Source organism: Rhamphochromis sp. 'chilingali' (genome assembly GCF_963969265.1).
Source record: "Rhamphochromis sp. 'chilingali' genome assembly, chromosome: 12".
NCBI classification, from domain to species: domain Eukaryota; kingdom Metazoa; phylum Chordata; class Actinopteri; order Cichliformes; family Cichlidae; genus Rhamphochromis; species Rhamphochromis sp. 'chilingali'.
This window is the reverse complement of record NC_137939.1, coordinates 2,412,412-2,433,871: the sequence shown is the minus strand read 5'-3', so window position 1 is coordinate 2,433,871 and position 21,460 is coordinate 2,412,412. Positions and strand designations below refer to the sequence as shown.

General features: G+C 41.2%; 1 protein-coding gene across 1 annotated transcript in view; it reads right to left on the bottom strand.

The window, feature by feature from the left end:
* Window positions 1-21,460, bottom strand: part of LOC308407031 (low-density lipoprotein receptor-related protein 1-like) — a 78,434-nt gene that overhangs the window by 44,645 nt on the left and 12,329 nt on the right. Inside the window, exons 3-6 of the mRNA XM_080898410.1 lie at window positions 9,866-10,003; window positions 2,525-2,644; window positions 2,208-2,336; window positions 1,801-2,061 (exon numbers count right to left, since the gene is read on the bottom strand). Coding sequence (XP_080754536.1) covers window positions 1,801-2,061; window positions 2,208-2,336; window positions 2,525-2,644; window positions 9,866-10,003 — 648 coding nt within the window. The remainder of the gene's footprint in view (window positions 1-1,800; window positions 2,062-2,207; window positions 2,337-2,524; window positions 2,645-9,865; window positions 10,004-21,460) is intronic.

Genomic DNA, 21,460 nt, shown 5'->3' with positions numbered 1-21,460 from the left:
TCATATAACTACCTTCGGTTTCGCATTCTCAATTTCATCCTTCCCTTTAAATTTCATTTGGTGTTTCTCCCGATTCCACACCTCACAATAATTTATCCCTTAGACCACTTAAAAGAGCACACTATCAGGGAACGTGGACTCGGGTTTGCATACCAGAAATAGAAAAATCGGTGATTAAATTAAATTAAATTAAACCTATATATTGCCAAATCATAACCGCAGTCACCTCAATGCATTTTATATTGTAAGGTAAAGACCCTAACAGAGAGAAAACCCCAAATCAGATGATCCCACATGAGCAAGCAGTTGGCGAGAGTGGGAAGGAAAAACTCCCTTTTAACAGGAAGAAACCCGGACAACCAGGATCAGGAATAAGGAGCCATCTGCCACGACCAGTTGTGAGTTTTGACTCTTTTATTAAAATGATAATAATATTCCGTGTGACTGTGGACATTTTCTATATCAAATCAGATCACGGATTCCTAATTTAGGCGAGAGCTGCAGTGAGTATGCCACAGGTATCTTCAGTATGACATCTGATATCTGACACTCGCCAAATACATTTATCAGCAGTGCTTCTTCAGGTTGATAGAAATGTTTTTCCCCGAAATATAACTGCGCTGTGCTTTCAAGAAGACGGGGTTCAAAAGAGCACTGGACCAAAAAGCAACAGCAAAAAGCCAACACAATAAGGGAGAGACGGGATATGAGGGACTCATGACTGAATCAATAGACTGGAAAAACCCCAGAGTTTCTAAAGCTTCTAGCCTCTGCCCCGGCTGTCAACAGTGACGACTATTACACAAGCTTCATTTGAAGTGGATATGAGCCAAGGCACTTTCAATCATGACACAGGTTTTGTGTCCCACACTTCAGGGTCTACACACCCCAGATACTCCACTTGTTTTCTTCCTGTCTGCTGTTCTTCGCCTGGGGCCAGGTTCTCAAGGGAAAACTTCTCACATGCATGTATGTGTTTACGAGCATGCAAACCATGCCCTTGCTTTTTGTGTTTTGTCTGCAAATTCTGCCCCCATTCTTAGAGAGTAACGGCTCTGTCAGCCAGGTGAATAAAAACAGACCTTGGCAGGCTTGCAATCACAGATAATTCATTTCAGCATTATATGAGTAAGTCTCTCAATAGGAAGTAATCATATACTGTGCACATCCATTTGTGTGCATCTGGTTGTTACTCGGAGCCTGTGAGTTCAGACAATGCACAATGACAATGCTACCTTCACAAAACAGATGTGCTGCCTATCCACCACATCTCAGAGGACAAAATGTACAGTCCTGGGAAAGACTTAGAAAAAGGCAGAGAGCACTTTTGTCTGGCAAACCCTAGTGCCAAATACCATCACATAAGAGACCAGTGTCTGATCATACTAGCATGGGTCAAACAAAAGCAGCGGAAAAATACTTTTCCAGGCTTCTGAAAAGCTCCGCACAGTCAGTGCATGAATCAAACTTCCCAGCAGGTTGCTTTTACCTGTCAAGAAGTATGCAAATGAATAACTAAAGGCATGCTGGAAGCCTTGTATGTATTATATAACTGTAAGTCTGCTACACACACATTGCTTCTATGGGATAGTTTAGTGGTGTGTCAGGGTGCCCCTGTTCTTTAGAGGAAAAAAATCTTTTGAAAAATAAAGTTGGCCTCAGCATTTCTTCTTGGTTTGAGCTGCTTTTGGGAGACAAGCTTACAGTAGAGTTTGAGCTAGCAAACCCACAGCTGACCACTTTTAAAGAAAACAGGAAAATATAAACTATGTCAACAACTGTCTGTAAACTTCTACTCACGGTGCAAGCTGAGAGAGATGTTGATGGTGCGGTTGTTACTGACAGACTTCAGGTCTTGGATGCTGGCACACTTAAGCTGGGTGGCAGCGGGGGTATCACCCACATCTATCCAGCAAACAGTCTCCTCCGCATAGATGAAGTCCATAGCCATGGTCTGTTTGGTGGCGATGGAAGGAACCCGGGTCGCGGAGCCACTCAGGGAGGTGCATCGGATGTTGTTAAGGTTGGCGATCAACAGAACAGGCAGACGATCCACAGGCTCTGGGTGAGGTTAACAAATTTTTAAGTAGAGGAGAGAAAATATTAGGAAGGAATATGATCTCCTGCATAATGTTTCGGCCATCCATTTCCTGGTTCAGCGTGAACTATAATCATTGGGCTCTGTCGATTCCTGTCCACCCCCTCACCATTTTTGGCTTTGCAGGAGCGGTTGTCTGGCTGCAGGAGATAGCCCTCCACACAGCTGCAGGTGTAGCTGCCTTCAGTGTTTGTGCATGTCTGACTGCATGTTCCATACACACCACACTCATTGAAATCTACACAAAGAAACACAAAAGCGCATTAACACACACAGTAAATGATGAAACTTTAAGATAGTGTTCTCTTCTCTTCCAAAGGCTGGTTGAATCACCTCTACATGCTGTCCCCTGCAGTCAGCAACCAGATGGTTACTTTCTGTTTGTCTTAGGCCAAACTAAAATGAATTTGCCAAATCACCACCCACCTTTACATTTCTTTCCATCTGCAGCAACCTCGTAACCATCTCCACAGTAGCAACGAGGCCCATCATGAGTCACTGCACAGCCAATCTCGCACCCATGGGAGGCACAGTCTGGTGCGTTTGCTAAACCAGGGAAAACAGAGCAACATAGAGCGTGTTAAATACTGCTGAAACATGAATACTATTAAGGATAGCAGGGATGATCCCAGGGCAATCTTTACAGAGGCATGCTATCGTGTCCAATCCTATCCTGTCTTACAGGACTGCAAGACTGCGAGTGCATGTGAATGTGTGTATGAGACAAAAGGACTGTGGTTAAGTGTGTGTATTCATCTGTGCATGTGACAGACGCGGTGATTCGAATGTGCACACATTAGAGAGCTTCTTCTTTTCCAGCCTCAGAGGAAACTCACGGTCACATCCTTTTGGCATGAAATGAAAGAGGGGAATCCGCACATCCTCATGGCCTCTGTAGGTTGTGCATGAGCATGCAGAGGTGTGTGTCGGGCCAAGAGCATAAATAGGGTTGTGTGGCTGTGATAGATTCTTGTCACATGACACTGCTCATGAGTCTAAATACATTAAAACAGTATGTACTGTTTGTCATGGTGCTTTAAGGTGACTTTTTCCTCATTCAGTGAGGATTTCCAAAGCTCCCTCAGCAGAGACACGCATATAAATCGTTTCATATTCCAAAGTAAAGTACACAGATGAATCAGTGTTCACCATACAACTATTTGCATTAAAACAAACATTTTTGTAAAGGAACTTTCAACCACTTTAAGTCATTACTTATTTTGCTGCTCAATTACCAGATTAACAAGTCAATTCTTTTTTAAAATTGGTTTTAGGACTGATTATTAGCTAGATAAGACTTCATCTTCTAACCTCATATCAATATGAACAGCAGGACCGAGGAGAGAGAGCATAGAAAAAACAAAACTTAAGGTCAAAGCAAATTTCCCCCAAAAATAGAAAAGATAAGTAAAAAAGGAGGCTTCTAGCAGCACAAAGACATTTAGCCCAACCTCCAACAAAAACAATATAATCGTTCATACACTATGTGTACTGCAGCTAGTCGTGGCACGGCTGTGAAGAGTGGAGACTGGACCTATTGAAGGACCCTTATTATATAAAGCCTGTGGCACTTTAGGCAATAATGACTCTTTTGTTGTGGCTCCGTTGAAAGGAAGAGTCTCCAGCAAACATTGTGGCCCATATCGAATCCACTCAGCAACGCTCACGCTGTGAGAGACCACAGGCAAGCAGAGAGCTAAAATACCCAACATGTTTATCACAGCCCAGGTTCATGGATTCCATTTAGCAAAGGCTGGGTGAAACAAAGTGACATTATACTTAAATATTATATATTATATTAAGGAATATTCTAATATTAAGGACTATTCTGTTATATACCATAAACGCTATTCATAAAAATCCAACAAATGAAAAATTATTAAGTGGAATCTGTAACGATCCGTTATAATAACGGTCCTATGAATTAAAAAGGATGATTTGGTTTTCATACATTTGACAGAGTTTGGTCAAAGTAGGTTCTGGATTTAAATGGAGAGCGAATTCATGTTAAAATTAAGGCTAATGTATCGCTGAACAAATGTAATATTTTACCTTAGTCACAGTTAAAAAAAAAAAAAAAGATTCTGGGATGTGAACATGAAAAACGTACTTGATCCAACCTCAGAGGAGAACAGATGAATGGAGAAAGAACTGAAGAAACAATTAAAAAAGAAAAGAAAAACAAGAAAGTGAAGGGAGAGGAGAGGCTGGAGGTGTAAACTGCACATACAGGACTCGAGGATGAGGTTAGAACGTTCCAGCTCTAAGCAAACAAACAACAGCTGTATGTCAGACGTTTGACCAGAGCTAATGAACGAAGCAAACAAATCACACAGTGACACACTGGAGACCTTCAGTCTTAAACCAGCACGCCAGAGTCATTGATCCTGTTACTGCAAGGATGGCAACCCTCAATTTCACTATAGACCTCTATGTGGAAGAAGGGAGACATCTGATGTGAGGACTAGCAGGCTAAAGAGTTTTTAAACAACAAATTTAGTTTGAATGTCTTAAAATTCATGTAAACACTCAAGGCATCAGTGAAAATAGGATTCATGTATAGTAACGACAGAAAAGGTTGCTACTTGAACTCTGAGGTTTGAGTAAAATCCCACCAATATGTGTATTCTGACTATTTGTGCTAAATTAGGGCCTGCCTTCAATTAACACACACACACACACACACACACACACACACACACACACACACACACACACACACGAGTAAATGGTGTGATTAGCACGACACAATAGCATGAATATGATGAATAATAATAGGAGAGAGGGCGGAGATGGAAAGAAGGGAAGAACTGTCCTTGGACTCATTTCCTCAGCCCGTGAGGAAATTTATGAAAGTTGGCATTTTCCTCTAAAACCCAATCATGATGCTGACAGGCTGGCTACAGCAGTGACACAGGCTGAATGAGACAAACACATTTTGGTGTTGAGTTCATACAGTTAAAAAACAAATGAGTGACTTAATGAATGTCAGCAAAAGACAATTTATCATAATCTATCCACCAAGTGGCTTGAAAATGAATCAGCTTTATTTTATAAAAAAAAGCCTTTATTTCTATACATGATATCATAACTGTATAAAGAGGCGATTTCAGCGTGTGACATTTTAAAGAAAGGCGTTTCACAGGACATTCTTTGCGCTCTCACTGTCTGCAGACAGGTTTACACATGCTTTTGCCTTCTACATGCCACAGACGGAAGCCTCACATTATCCTACGTTGTGTCATTAAATGATGGCATTTGTCACGTTCACGTTTTTTGGCCCCATGTTTTGTAAAAAAAAAAAAAGAAAAAAAAAAAAAAAGTTCTGGCAATCTGAAGATTTCTTTTTAAAAATGGTCTATATGTGCACCTTACATGTTTTAGCAGTTCACATTAAATATGATGTTATTGTATCTCGAGTTAAGACGCTTCATTCCCTTAAACTACTTTGTGACTGTGAGCATTACAATTGTGGATTCTATCACACACTTTATATTGTAGTAGCTGATGGCAAAAGCTAACATTACTATAAAGCTATATGTCAGTGAGCATACAATGTATCTCCTGCCAGTTGTTTGCAGGCTTGATAATCAAATAGGGCAAAGTAACCATTTGCAAACACACATAGTGCGGCTTGAGTAATGAGCAAACAGTAGCTAGCTTATTCCCAAACAGTGGCAGTATGCTGCCCACATGTCTAAATTTAAACTTGCACAAATACTCAAACACAAATGTACAACGACTCACAAAGTACACCTGCTGTAGCACATTCCCGTGCATGGCAGCAGCACAACTTGCTAAATAAATTCAATACATGCAATTTCTTTTATCTTCAGCCAATGATCATTTATGATTAGATTACAGCACTGTAGAGCCTTCACTTTTAACTGCAGCCCATAAACCAATTTAGGTCAAGACCCACTCATGAATGAAGCTTATAATGTAGTATTTCCACAGGCAGCTTCAAGTCCGATTGAAGTCCGATGACCGATTGTCATTGCACAGTTACACAATGGAACGTGAAGGACAATTAAAGCTCTGCATAAACAACAGCGATAGCTCACTACAATAATCAGGGTTCCAGTGGGGTGCCTTGAAAGAGGGGGGAGGGGGGGGGGGGAGACTCAATAACACTGCCATGACCCCATTTTTTCTTGCCTTGTCAATCATTCACATCTAAGAGGCAGGTCTAAAGTTGCGTCTTGAAAGAGAGGCTTCCTCACCCTCAAAGAAAAGAGAAACGCAGGCCTGCAAATCAACCACCTATACGACAGAAGGACTTCATAACTGCCAACAGTCTATTTGATTAAACAGGTTTCATTTACTTGGTTTGAACTCTCGCAAAGCCACATGGTAACTTTTCAAATGCTCTTGTCCTGAGCAAGGCACAGGGACCCATGGCCATAAAAATATTATACATCGCATTTATCTGCAATATTAACAATAAACTAGAACTACTATCTTGAGGTTGTATGCTTCAGTTCGCTAGTGAAGCTTCAGTTTACATCCATGGCTTTGCAGACTCATTGTATACATTCATGTCACAATGACACAGTGTTCATATTTTTGCTTCTGTAGGCCACCACAGCAGATTCAAAATGAAGCAAACTGTACAATGACTGAAGTGTAGTCTTCAAGAGGTTTGACAAAATAATGTCATAATTAACTTTTGGAAGCTGCAGTTATTTTCTGACCACTCAAAAATATGGATGGCCTCCTTTGCATTAAATACCTGCACATTAAGAGGTCCAATGAACAGCTAGAAACACTTGGAACCAACTCCAGATCTTTTAATAATAATAATAATGGATTGGATTTATATAGCGCTTTTCAAGGCACCCAAAGCGCTTTACAATACCACTATTCATTCACTCTCACATTCACACACTGGTGGAGGCAGCTACAGGTGTAGCCACAGCTGCCCTGGGGCAGACTGACAGAAGCGAGGCTGCCATATCGCGCCATCGGCCCCTCTGGCCAGCCCATAAACTTTTATGTTTTTAATATATGAAATAGCGAGGACACTGGATACAACTGGCCATGAACATACTTATTAGTCAATGCTCCGGTTCCTTTTGAGCTTGGATAAGTAAGTCCAACATTTTCTGAACAATATTCTGTTAAACATCCTGAATTAAAGTTGAGATGTCTTGACTGCTTTACTTCAAAGGGCATTTTTCAAATTGTGTGTCCTTGTCCAAAATCTATAAACCTGTGTGCCCATGTAGTGAAGACTCCGGCCACAGACTTTATCAGACGATATGATCACAATTACTTTATTATCTTATTAGACATTTATGCAGTTTAATAATATCAATTTAACAACTACCCTCCTTTTTGACAACCTACTTTTGTTCCTAGATTTAATATGGGATGACCAGTATATAAAGCTGGATGATATCATCTTTTTCTAATTTGCTCCAACTAGTATAATCACGCAAGATCAAACTTAAAGGTGACCAACATTAGAGTATATTCATGCATTTGTGTAATAATTTCACTGATAATTATAAATGTTTGCATACAGTCAGGTGTCAAATTAACTGTCTGATTCACATCCCATCAAAGCACTAATGCTGATTCCCTTTTATCACTCCAGTACATAAAGCGAGCTACTTAACCCCAAGGCTTTCCGCACACTGTGAAAAAACAGAAAACCTATTTTAGAAAGCTTGAAATACCGTGCAGCATTCCCCTTTCTAACCGCTTGTCAACAACTTTGACAGAATTACTCAGAAACGCTGAATGACAAAGTGTGCTTTCAAATATCAGTGGCCAGGTATACTTGCACAACCTGGCAGTTTGTACGAGCAAACACTACGAAGCTTGTGAAAGCCTTTTCCCTGAAATGAGGCGGTCTCACAAATGCCAAAAGTTCTGGACACACAGCTCATGTGTTTGGTTGCATGAGTAAGAATGTGACTTTGTAAGTGTATATTTGTGTGCACATGTGAGGGCATGCATGTATGCATTACAGGCACACACACATGCCGGTGTGTTTAAGTACTTGTGTGCGTAGAGCGCTGCCTTACTGAAAACAGCTGGACCTGTGTCCTCAGGGCAGTGCACGTTGTAACGGGATGACATCATCACCGCGTTGCATAAAAGGCTTGTGTAGCAGTGATGACCGCTGTGTGGGTTACTAACACTTTCACCCACACTGTGGTTCAACACATCTCGTTTTCTTCTGGTCTCAACTAATCACACAAACTTTTTTTTGTAATGACTCAACTCAGTGTGGAGGATTAATATTGATACAGCGTGGTTCACGATTACTCTTTGAGCACATGGAAGGAAGCAAACCGAAAATAGAGATAGAACCTTGCATCAAATGCCTAAAGCTGTAAACTGATACAAAGATAAAGCCAATAAATGATAAAGAGATCAGATCTCTGTGTTGTTGATAGTGGAACAGACATCAGACGCTTTGGTTAATATGTTTTTTTAAATGGCAAAAGATTAGCCAATGTTTGAGAGCTCAGCAGACTCACCCTTGATCCAGGTCTCTGATACTCTGAAACTTTACTGTTGATGGTAAATATCTGATTTAGATTTAGTAATTTCATATTCCAGGAAAAGAGCAGCACAATGGAAAAGGAGAGGCACAAAATTACGAACGCAGATGTCCCAGCGTTGAGTCAGAGCTCTGTCAAGGCCAATACTCTTCTGCACTTCTGCAAAGAGAGTACTTGAACTAAGAGTTTACATCAAATATCAGCTCATAATAATGCATATTAGAACTCTGCCCCACTCTCTCCAAACAGCTGCTGTGCCTTGCACACCCCCCTGTGGGGCCCCTTTGGGAGCTTTTCTACTGCAATGTCATTGCAAATGGTGTATAGATAGTTTAAAGAGGAGTGGTTAAAGTTTGTCTGCCTGTATTATTGCAGGGTCTTTACCTTACAATATAAAGCACCTTGTGATTTGGCGCTATATCAATAAAACTGAATTGAATTGGCATGTCTGTTGACAGGCTGCCTGTATAACCGAATAGTGAATATAAACTGCTGCGATCCACATCCTTGATCCAGATCCTTTATTATCGCTCTGATTCACTAACAAGTTTCTTAGTCTCCAAATAATTCAGCTGACACACAAACAACCTCCCCCCCACCCCAACCAAAAAAAACCCCAAAACAAAACAAACAAACACTGTTGTTTATAATGGAGCACTGTAACAAAAAAATAATTTCCCCCAGGGATCAATAAAGTATTCTGATTCTATCCTTCTTGGCAGATGTGACAAAGACAAACTTCAGACAGTTACAGGATATCTGAGCACTACCTTGCAGAATACTGAGTCAGCTCTCAAATGGCAGCCAGTGTTTGCTCTTTTGTTAGCTGCAACAAAGAAATACACTATGGACTCAATATGTTCCATCACTCATTCTTCTGTTGTCTCTAATTAATAGGGGAGGATGTGATGGGATTTTTCTCAGCTGCATCTGGTCTGAATGCTTATTATTCCTGCTAGGATTGGGGGAAACAGCCTCATAGCAGAGCTGATTGATAAATTAATGACTTTTTTTTCCCTTGAAAGAGAAATTCCATAGTAATTGCACAAGCTAGGACAGGCCAACTCATTAAATGGCCCAACAGAGGGGATGACTCGATAAAAATGATGGTTTGGGATGGAAAGACAAGAACATTTTGTTTATAACAGAAACTGTCTGGTTAATTTTGACCCACAACAAAGGGCAAAAGTGTCAGTATGACAGAGGAGAAGGTGTGTGTGTGTGTGTGTGTGTGTGTCACTTTGTTTCCTACCTCTGCAGTGAGGCCCCTCATCCCAGCCGTCAGTGCAATCAACGACTCCATTACAAAATCTGCTTGCATGGAGACAAACTTCCACATCCAGGCATGGATATTTATTGACAGGACACTGGTTCACTTTGTTGTGTGTGCCTGGAAAACATGCAAAAGATTTTTTAAGTAAAAGCAGATGTATAAGGCAATATTTTAAGGCAGTAAAACTCAAAGATGAAGCAGAATAATGCATGCATCTAACCTCCCCCCCCCCCCCCCCCCCCCAAAAAACCCCCCCAACAACAACAAAAATAAAAACACATCGTAAATTCACAACTGAGCTTAATGAGGCTTCATAAAACTATTAAACGCATTTTACATACTTAAAAGTGAATTCCTGGCATCAAAAGAATTAAATTTCTTTATGACTCATTAAAGAACTCTTCTAATGTTGCTTAATTTTATAACATTTATTGAGGAGGCTGTCATGTGCAAAGAGAAACTGTACAGAGATTTTCCTCGGTTGTCCATTAGTTTTGCATACTACTCTGGTGAGGTCCTGGCTTATTATTTCCTAGTATTATATGGACAAAACCCTTATAGTTAAATCCGCGACCTTTAAGATCATCACAGGTGAAAGATTCCCCAAAGGGAATTGTGTCTAGGGATGGGGATTGATGAGGTTTTATTGATACCAATTCCATTATTGAATTTGCTAATCGATCCAATTCCCTTATTGATTCTTGACCCAGTTTCATATGAGAAAACAAGTATGCCTGCAGATTTCCAGTGCAGTACAACTACTTTATCATTTATTTATTTATTATTTAATCCCAAACAGACTATCGCTTAATGCTAGATGAAGAAATGAAAGAATGTCATTTATTGAAAGCTTTATTTGAAGTCAACTAAAATCATGTTAAGCATCTGTACAGACGAGCTGCTCGGCTGGTAGCACTTGTGGTGCTCATCCATATCGCATCAAATGCATGACACTTGAGCAAGTGAATCCTGTGTTGCAGGAGCTGTTTCAGCATGTTTCTGGCATTCCCACCTCAATAATGATGTTAAAGACATTACAAATAAGTCGTTATCATGTTTCTGCATGAAGCAATGCTTTGGATCGCTTCATCCTCTCTGCTGTGACCGCCTTTTTCTGATAACACTAGACATGCATGTAGCAATACTGTTGATTTGCAATCAGTGTGCATTGCCAGCACCTGCGGACACTGATAAAGGAATTGATAAGCTCCAACACCGGTTTTCAGTTCCAATCCCTATTTGTGTCTCCTGTTGGGACACAACCAGCAATATTTTTGCTTGTCAGGCAAATGTGTAAACCACTGCACAATAGAGCCATCATAAAACAACAACATATATTAAAACTATTCTGGGCTTTATATACTAATAATAGAGTTTTAAAATAGTATCACCAGTGTGCCAGAGAGGCAGAATTCAGAAAAGGGGTGCAGCAGTCGCTTGCTACATAGAAGGGCTAAAATTAAAGAGATAAGGCTAACATTAATAAACATTTGCAGATAAAAATGTTTTATCTTTTACTCTAAATGGCTCACATTACTTACTATGGTTGACTGAGTTCCAGTTGGTTTAGGTCACTTCTATTATCAGAGAACTAAACATTTAGCTTTATAAAAAGGGCCTAAAGTTATTTTGCTGCCTGTATTTACAGGCCATAATGACTTTGTTTTGCTTTTAGATTTGCTGCTGTAGGCAACAAGTTGCACGATTGGTGCACAGTGTGTGTTTTGTTTTTCTAAGGTGCAAATTTGACACTAAAGGCTTCCTGCATGTGTTACAGCACAAGTGATACACAGCACATGCAAACATGCGGTTACCTTTAATGCGCTCACATATTAAAAGAGAGTTTGCAGCATAAGATCACTTGGCAGACACTGAAGGAAATTTTTAAAAGAAAACACTGATAAATACTGAATCTTAAGGAGTGCAGAGGACAGGGGCCATAATGTCCTCTGGCCTAGAAAATGCTGAGTTAAAAAAAAAAGACCAAAACATACAGTAGAGGCAGCGTCTCTTCCCTCGATCTCTCCCACTCTTCTTCTCTCTCTAGCTTTCCTCTCGGCCCACACTGCAGAGTAAACAGTTTGCCTTGGCTGTTTTTCTTCTTCTTCTTCCTCCTCCTCCACCTCTCCCTCTTTCTTTCTTTCTAACATCTGCTGACCCATTTTAGAAAAACACTTGAAGCAGAACAAATAAAGTTCACCTCCTTCACAGGAAACGATCTGCAGAGTTCTGCAGAATACATGTTGTGCTGGGATACGTTTTCAGAGGACGCTATCTGAATATGCACATAGCCCGAGCAGCAAACCTGCTTCAGATGTTCGCATACACAAATTCTCAGTTTTCTGAATATTAACCAGCTGATGCAGCCAAACTGCAGTTTATCTGACACTAGTTGCAGCTTTCCTGATTGTAAACCCAGCAAAGCAAATGCAGGGGAATGAAAACATAGTTTTTAAAAACTTGCTGTGTTATATCTTTGTATAATGCATATCGTTTGAGTCTTAAAAGAAAGTTACACGTCTCTTAATGCCCAAGACAAGCCATAACATACATGTGGGAGAAAGAATATTTGCCTGCATGGTGGCATTCCCTGATGAAAACCACTAGCATTCCTTCTGAGGCTCCCTGATCCATCCAAGAGAGATTAGTAACCACACACTGAACATCACATTTAACTCTGTTAAAACAAGTGCCTTAAAGTGACACGAGCTTCCATAACGATCCCACATCAGCAGCCTGCGTGGAAAATGTGCCACATTCAAACTTAGAATTAGCTTCTCATACATCTGGCTTAGGGAGGAGAGTAGCTCTCCCGTATGGGGGATGCTAGCATATTAGCAGCCCTCCTACAGCCTTGGCCTCTAAGCCAGCCTGATTTACATGCAACAGACTGCCAATGTGGGGATTTTTACATAAACGACAGTACCAGGAATAATCTGCCATGTACACTGGAAAAGAAACCCTGCCAAGGATTTAGCATTTGTCGTCAGTTCTCGGGGGAGTATAAAAGACGAGTCGGAGTGCAAGACATCTGAATTATACCAACAGCAGAAACATGCATCTTTGCAACTGTGTGTCGAGGGAGCTTTTTTCTTGAAATGTGATCTGCTGACGACTGAGCAGACAGGTAAACTCACACACTCGCTAATCAAAGTAAACCAGGAATTGGATTTCTGTGCTCTACGGCCACCGAGAGACTAAAAAGATTGATCTCTGCTTTCCATCACACCCACAACAGGCTCTTCTTCTACACACATCTCTACTTCTGCTGACAGGGCAGCAAGCAGCAGAACTTTTTGGAAAACACACTAACAACTGCTAACAATCAAAAAGACTGACTACTTTGTGTTTCACAACACAGTAATACATTGGCAGGAGCTGAATAACGACCAGCAGCAGAAAGCTAAATAGAAAAGACAATATGGAGGATTAAATAACTTGTGGGGGACAATAGACATGAACCCTGTACCGGCTGCTCCAGTTTGGGAAATTGTTGGCAGTGTATTTTACTGGAAGCAGCCTTTTTCTATTACTTTGCAAAGCTGAAGGGGAAATAAGACGTTTTAATACAGCTCTGCAGCTTTTGGTGAGCATTTTTTGCTTAGACCAGGTAAACCAGGTAGCAGGTAAAACATCTCATCAGTGGGCTGCTTTAACATTATCTGGATAGGTTTTCTGCAGCTGCTGAATCCTTGAAGTAAGACAACAGCAGGTGGCATTTCTTAGCGGTTTGCTTTTGCCAGTTTGTAACAGCTGAATTTCTTTTTCTTGTATCAAATAATCTATTGTACTTAAACTGTACAATGACAAAATATAAATTATATGAACAAAAGGGGTATTTGGATCGATCCCATTCTGGTTTGAAGTACTTCAAAGTATTACACGGCCTACACAGTGCTTTCAGTGACTAATTCTATCTACTGTTCAGTTTGAATGGTTTCTAATCTCAAATCTGGTTTCCCAGGCATGACTAATTGTTAGTGACCTTTCGAAGCCGATTACGCTGACTGGTTCTCACAGATGGTTTTGACTCTGCATTGTCTTTAAAAATAATACAATTTTCAAACAAATCCTATGACAATAATAACGATGAGAATGAAATGCAATTTGTAACAGATTAAAAAATAAGTGCTCCATGACAGGAGAAAACCAAACATAGGAGACGTCTTCACTGCTCGAGCCCAGAACTGAAATGATGTCAAACAAGATGAACTTTCATTTGCACCCAGCTTTTACAGACTTATGTGGTGTCACTGATGCAAAGGTGTAAACAAGTCAGAAGTGCCGTTTCTGTGTTATAAGATCACTAAATCCATGTTGTTAGTATGTAAAGAGTTGGGCTCATTTCTTCTTTATGGTTTATTACTCTTACAATAACCAGTGTTAAAGTCTGTAGTGGTTGGGTATTTCCTTTGCCCGTGCTCAATTTTCACACATGCAATACGTCTCTGAAGTGTTTCCAGCAGCGAGAATGCCGCTGACGCACTGAGTCGGAGTAACGTAACTTGTCGTAACAATGTCCTTGTTAATTTGGGTTGAACCCAGGACTGTATAGGCGTTGGCTGAATAGCAGTGGTGTACACAGCTGACAGCCTTTCCAACAGTCCTCACCTGATTCATCATTTCAAGCGTTCACATATAAGAAGGCGAGGAGTTTCATGAAAAGCTTCCCGGCAGCGATTGTGAAAACAAAACAGGAACACAGAGAAACTTCTACGTTGAGCCCCAGGTCTTAGTTAATTTATTCATTGACTGCCAGGAGGTCGCACATAACAAAACAACTTTACCGTATCTCCGGCCTTACCTTGCATTTGATCCTGCAGTTTATATTCCACTTTATTCACATTCTCACAGCATCATTTATTTACTGCTCTCCACAGCAGCTATTTTCACGGTTATGCACATCACTGTGTCTTATGGTTGCCAACTTTCCATCAGTTTCAATCACAACATAGCTCAGAGCAAGGGACTGTTGATTGTTCTGTTTGCTTGTTGGTGAGGTCAAGCCCGACTTTTTTCTTTAAAAAAAAAAAAAAAAAAAAAAGAATATTAACCGACAATTTATTTGTCTGGATTAAGTCCCTCATGCTTTTGTTATCCCACATAACCAACCCCCCCCCCCCGCCAAAAAAACCCCATCTTTGCTGTCAACGTACAGAAAGAAATACCTCACTTAATTCTATGAGACCAGTTCTGCAGCTGTCATTTACATTTTATTAATTTTACTGACATTTTTACTCTTTAGCATTATTAAGCCACCTCACTCTGAGATTGCAGAGATTCTTTACTGAGGCAGAAAAAGGGAAAATTACAACTCCCACACCTATTAGCGAGCAGAATGAGGATCATTACATCGCTGCACTAAACATCAGGATCATTTAACAGTGATATAAGCATAACCTCACAGCGGCCTCCGGGATCTTTATTGTTAACTGTTCTCCGTGACTTACTTCTTTCATTCTCGACGTATCACATGTGAAAAAAATTATCTGAGATTCATCGTAAAACAAACTGAGTTGCAATGCCAAACTCGTTTAACTGTCACGGCATTTCTATTGCAGTGTGCAGTCTTTGCCAAGAGCACAGTGCACACTTTAGATAATGCATCACCTTCAAAAATAAGCACAGCTATCCCTTGTATGTCGTGGGTTCCACTAAGGTTTTACTGATGGACACCAGTGAAAGACGGTCTTTCCTAATGTGCGCTTCCCTCCTACACCTCAGGCTTCAGATCCAACCATCCCCCATCCTCAGTAGTTATGCAATTACCTTAAATTTAGATCCCCTGTCGATCTTTTGTTCTGCTCATAAAAGCCCGCGTTTCTTCCTGCTCTCTGGGTTCCATAGCAGCCCCTGACTGACTCCCATACAGTCTGCTGTCAGCTCGATTTAAAATGTCACGCAGGGTGACAGGCAGGCCTGCCCACTGATGGACTCTCCCCACTCTGGAGTCACACACTTTGCAGCGGCATACAAAATGAGCACATGACTATGGCAAACCCTACTGAGGAGAAATCCACTGGGAGCAGACGTGTGTGCTAGTTTTTACCCAATTGTAATGAAACAGTACAATAAATACAATGCCACAACTGAACTGTATTGTAGGTTTTGTGTATCTAATACCTCTGTCTTTCTCTGCATGGTACAATCAAGATACTGACAAGGATCGTGTGCAAATGACCCAAAATTCATGTTTGAGTATCATGCACACAGACATGACTACAAAAGGGTTCAGCAACGGTAAACTCATTAAATAGCAAAACATATTTGGAAAAAAACAGCACTTCTCTTCCAAAAGTTCCAATGAGCGTTAAAATGAATACACACTTTGCTTCAGTTTCACTATTTTGTTGGGAAAAGTACATTTATCCATTTCAAGCTAAACACAGACCAAGCACAGGATTTGCCTGCAGACAGAAGAAAATCATGTCAAACTAGTAGTTTGGAAAATGGTTGAAGTTTAGATTTTGTTATTCCTGCTATGGACACTTTAGCCCTATGAATATCCTAAATAAAATAATAATAATCAAACAACTAATCCACAGATTTAAAAACTATTTTAGCAGCCCTCCAAGCTTGTGTGGATTATTTCTCCAGGCTGAATTCTTCGAGTGAAGCAGCACATCGCATCTATTCACCTCCTTGTTTACCCAAATGTGCTGGCATAATTGATAGGTTGTTTCACTCAAACCATTACTGTATAAAAGCTGTTGCAAAAAAATATTTACAAAAAAGTCATCTCCGCAAGCAAAAGAGACTGCATAGGAACCATAACGAGTAGGGAACAGAGATGAATCTACTTAAGCCACCGGACAGGGAGGAAGACGGACAGACACGGGACAAAGAGAAAGATGTTGGGAAGGAGACAGGGTGTGTCGGAGACAGCAGAGAAAGGGAAGTGGTGTCTGCGTGGTGTGTGAAAGCCCTGCGATCGTGGTCTTTTGATAGGCTGGTGAAGCTGAGGAGGGCTCAGGGCTATAGACCAGAGGGATTTACAGGGCTTTTCTCCTTCCTCTGTGGAAGCAGTGTGTCAGCCACTGCCACTACAGACCCTCTTGCCCCTGCCTAGTGCCCCCTGTGACTACAGCTACATGACTGATTATAGGCCATGAAAGGATCCCCCCCAACCCCCCAAACATTACTGTAAAAGGCTGTTTCAACAGAAAGAGGATCAGAGCCTTAAAAAGACATTTCCATTTTCCTCCTCAGCCTAAACGCTAATCTGCTCATTTTCTCCTATACAAAGGCTTTTTCTGTAGGAATAGCTCCTTCTTCCCATGACTCCATGCCTGCATCCCATCCCACCATGACAGCGGCCGCCAAGACATGGTTGTCCTGGAGAGGCTGCTGATGCATGACAGGCAAGGGACCAGGCTGGCCAGCGTCCAGAGGGGGCGCAAGGGCAAGAGATGGACAGATAACCTTGTTGTGTGGCCTGCAGCCGCCTCAGGCAGCTGCGTGGAGATGATAGCTCAATCTCCCCATCAGACCTCCTCATTAGCTCGGCCCCAGGCCACAGCATGCACTGACATGGAGCACAGTGTTTGGGCTAGGAGGCAAGCTATATGCTGTGAGGTACTATGCGCTGTACAGCACTGTGCCACTACACCATTGCATCAAAGTCTCTGAAGGAGTTTCCAATATGTTCATTACAGCAAACTGTAATGGTGCAAACACCCAAGATGAAATAATATGATAATAAGCTGAAATAAACATTTCATAGAAAGCAGTGTGTGTTTTGTGGTCCAGATTTGGTCATAGTTTCATTAAATATCTTTAGCCTCTTTGGACAAGAGCCCCTCCGTTTCATTATGAAAGTGCATTCCAATGCATATCCCCTCAAAATTACTTTCCGCCATCAACAAGGAAAACAAATCAACGTGTGTGTCTGACTGCATCTACACAACATACTCGCCACATCAATAAGCCAATGGGGACAGTTATCATGCCAAACTGATAGTGTGAGTACAGGGAGTATCTTAATATTTACAAGAGCTAACTACTTTCAATTACAAGGTCATTTTCTCCCCCCTGAATGGGACTTGATGATACCCTATGAGGAAAGAAAAGCTGTGTATTTGCATGACTGAGATGCAATTCAACCGCCTCTTTATAGTCATCCTGTGAACATTTTCATGTTAAATCAGAAGACTTAAAAAAACCAAACTACCAAATTAGAGGCAGACAATCGTTGAATCTGATGTTAAAAGGGATTCCTGCATGGAAAGTGCTTCTCGTGATTGAGAAAGTGCTCACATGCTAGACTTCTTTAAACATCTGTTCCCACTCTCTGGCTCAACCACACTGAATGTGGGTCATGCAAGAATCATAATTGCATACAGACTTGACATACAGAGAGGAAGAGTCTTTTTCCCTTCTTTTTAGAGCAAGTGCTTGTGACAAGGAAGCAAAGTAACTACACAGCACTTTTGATTTTACCAGCAGCATCCTCTATAAGCCCTAACCAGGACTGCTTGAAATGAAAGCTATAATTGTCATGTATAAAAAAAGATTAGTCAGTCAGTTATTGCTGTAAAATCTCAAGACCTCGGTGAAATGCTTTCCCCATCCCTCTAAAACTAAAAAAGAAAAGTGCCAAAAAAAAGCTGCTGTTGCTGTTGAACGGAACCAGCAGGAATACTAATGAATGTCAGTGACAGTGCGAGTAACGATGTCTCAAAGGATTTACTTTTGTTTGTGGTACTAACTAGTTATATAAACCTTTGTATTCTAAGAAATACCACTCGTGTGGAAGTGTTTGCACAAGCATAAAGGTAAATTGGATGGTTAATAAGCACAGCGTGATAGCAAGCTTTTATCCACATCTCTTTATCCCACACTGCATCAGTTCTATGCACTTAAAGGCCTGCATTGATATAACAGCCCAAACACCCGTCCCTGACCACTTTATATCTGCCAGATAGGGCCAATTCTGCAACGTTTTACAACTACCTATAGTAACATTTAAAAAGCAGCAGTCCTAAACAGAACACCATCGCCGAGACACACAGAGTACAAACTCCTGCCCCGAGGCCACATGTCAGGGACTTCCTGAGACCTAAGCCTGTATGTAATTGAGGTGAAATGGCCTGTCTGGACTGAACTGAAGCCACGCAGTGAGGAGGAACCAGTGCAGTCCTTGGGAGTGGCTAACAGGGTCACACTGACAGCCAGGAGTCTGTACAGGCAACCTCATGATGGATGTTTGAGAGGGAGGTGTACACTGGCCCATACACCGAAAGCCTGCGTAATTCCATGTGCAACCCCCTCCCACCCCGCCTCCAAAAACCACATGTTCATACATGGACCGCCTCACCACTCAGCTTCAATGCCCCTGCGATAAATAAGCCTTCAGACTAATAACGCTAACACACAATACTGACACCCCCACCTGGATCAAGCTAGCACCCCAGTCACAGCTAGCGCCTCATGCAGTGTTACTACCCTGCTACTGTGGGTGAAGCTCGTCTTTAGCTTCTCAACATAATTACAGCCTAGATGAGTGGCTTGGAAATGACAGGCAATTAGGCCTCCAGACAGTATGATACTGAGGAGCACCCTTACTTCCAGAAAGGATACTTGAGGTGTAGATGAAAGATCCAGACAAATACACACATTTACGACTTCCCCTCTCACACACTCTGATAACAAGTGAATTCATGATCACTGTAAGCAAAGCAGGTGTAATTTTCAGCAGAAACGACACATGCATCAGTCCAATTAGCTGGACCGGTGTCAAGAAACAAGCAAAAGGATGAGTAGAATAAACCAAGCAGATTCTTACTTGAACTTTTGAAAAGCTTCATATGTGGCTGCGTGCACTGCCTGCAGTGTCACTGTTTGATTTACAGGATGGACAGACTGTGGGGCAATCCCTTAGCGGGATAGAAGCACAGCCAAGGAGCAGATGATTAGAAAGCAAAGAAAAAGGGGAAGATTGGGAGGAAATGATTTTTTTTCTAAGCCGATATCCCTGTAAGTGTTCTCTGTAGACCAAGTGTGCAGATGGTAATTAACTTAAACGGTAGATAATGTCGTAATTATAGTAGCGTGCACCACTCTATTTCGCGTCAACATTAACACACAAAATTAGACTGTGGTTTGGAGGCATGTCGAAACGCAAGTCTAGAGAGAGGGGAACTTCTCGTAATTCTCTGCCATCAACATAAGTTTGAAAGTAAAAGTTAGACTGCTTTTGTAAACGTTGAAGCTGATAAAATAAAGCAGTGGATAAACACAGGATACAGTGAACTTTTCGACATAAAAACAGTGCACCTAAACAAAGCCTCTGCAGTTAATCCAGATTTTAGCCCTTTCACATGGATCATTGCCTTCCTTTTTATCTACCATTTCCATAACAGCTCAGTTGTGAGCAGCCTTGTTTACAGCCAGCTGCACAGATCATCCTATGATGCTTTCCAGTAGGGGAGTAACCAGACCGATGACCTGCAAACTGTTTCGCCCTGTGAATGGAAAAGCCAGGATAAAGGGAAAAAGACTTTTCCATTCCTCTGAGTCAGAGGAGGATTTTAAATAACCTTTAGAGCCATACTCTTTCAGAGTCTCTGACTCCATCTCTGCTGGCTCAGGCCCATTCGCTCTGTAGCTTTATCTGCAGCCCTCCATTCTAAACACTACTCAAATTTAATGGATGGCTCAACTAAAAGACTTTGGATAAAATCACAGTCTGGCCGCCTTTCTTTGTGATACTTAAAAGGCGCCCGGCCTTTAATTTACTTATTAGACTGCAAACACAGAGCGGCACAGCGAGAACGTGCATTTACTGCAGTAACATGTTTATTAAGGATGCTTTAAAAAAACAAATACGAGTAAAGAAGCGCCTTAACTAAAAGATAAAACGAGAGGCAGCGTAGAGCCCATGGGAAGCGGGTAATTGAGCAGAACATATCTTGATGTTCTGGTGAAACCCTGCTCTCCATCTCTCCCTGCAGAAGATGAATCACACCATTGTTTGTGTCACCAAAATTACATAAGAGCTTTGCAGACCTCACTCAGTTCAATTGCATGGTAGAAAAGGGCAGAAATTGAATAACTGCATCTTGCTAGAATGAATTAGGTGGACCACACACGTTTTGTTTTTCCAAAACGCCTTTAAAAAGAAAAAAGTAAAGTCCTTAGCTAAACTAATAAAGAAAGAGTTTGGCTGTTAGCAGTAAATTATCACGGTAAAATGTGCATGACTCTTTAAATATGGGGTCGTGACAGATGAAGTAGATGAGAGAATCCTTTCTTTTTAGTTTGAATGAGACACAGATCATCTCTTCTTTCTTTCTACTTTATAGGAAAGGAAAATGAGACTTTCTCCATTTCAGCACTTTTACATATAGGAGATCACAGCATCCTATGAGTAGTGGTGCGTTACTGCTGGGCTATATTACATCCACAGTAACTAGGACCGTTAACACTGTGAGTCACTGCCTTGCCTTTGCATGCCAGTATACGGTGAGAATCCTATGAGAGATGTAAGGTGTGGCACAATAATATTATCATTAGCGTCTCCATATAAACAGCAGGAAGGCTTTTACCAGAGAGTTTATGGATGGAGAAGCTGTT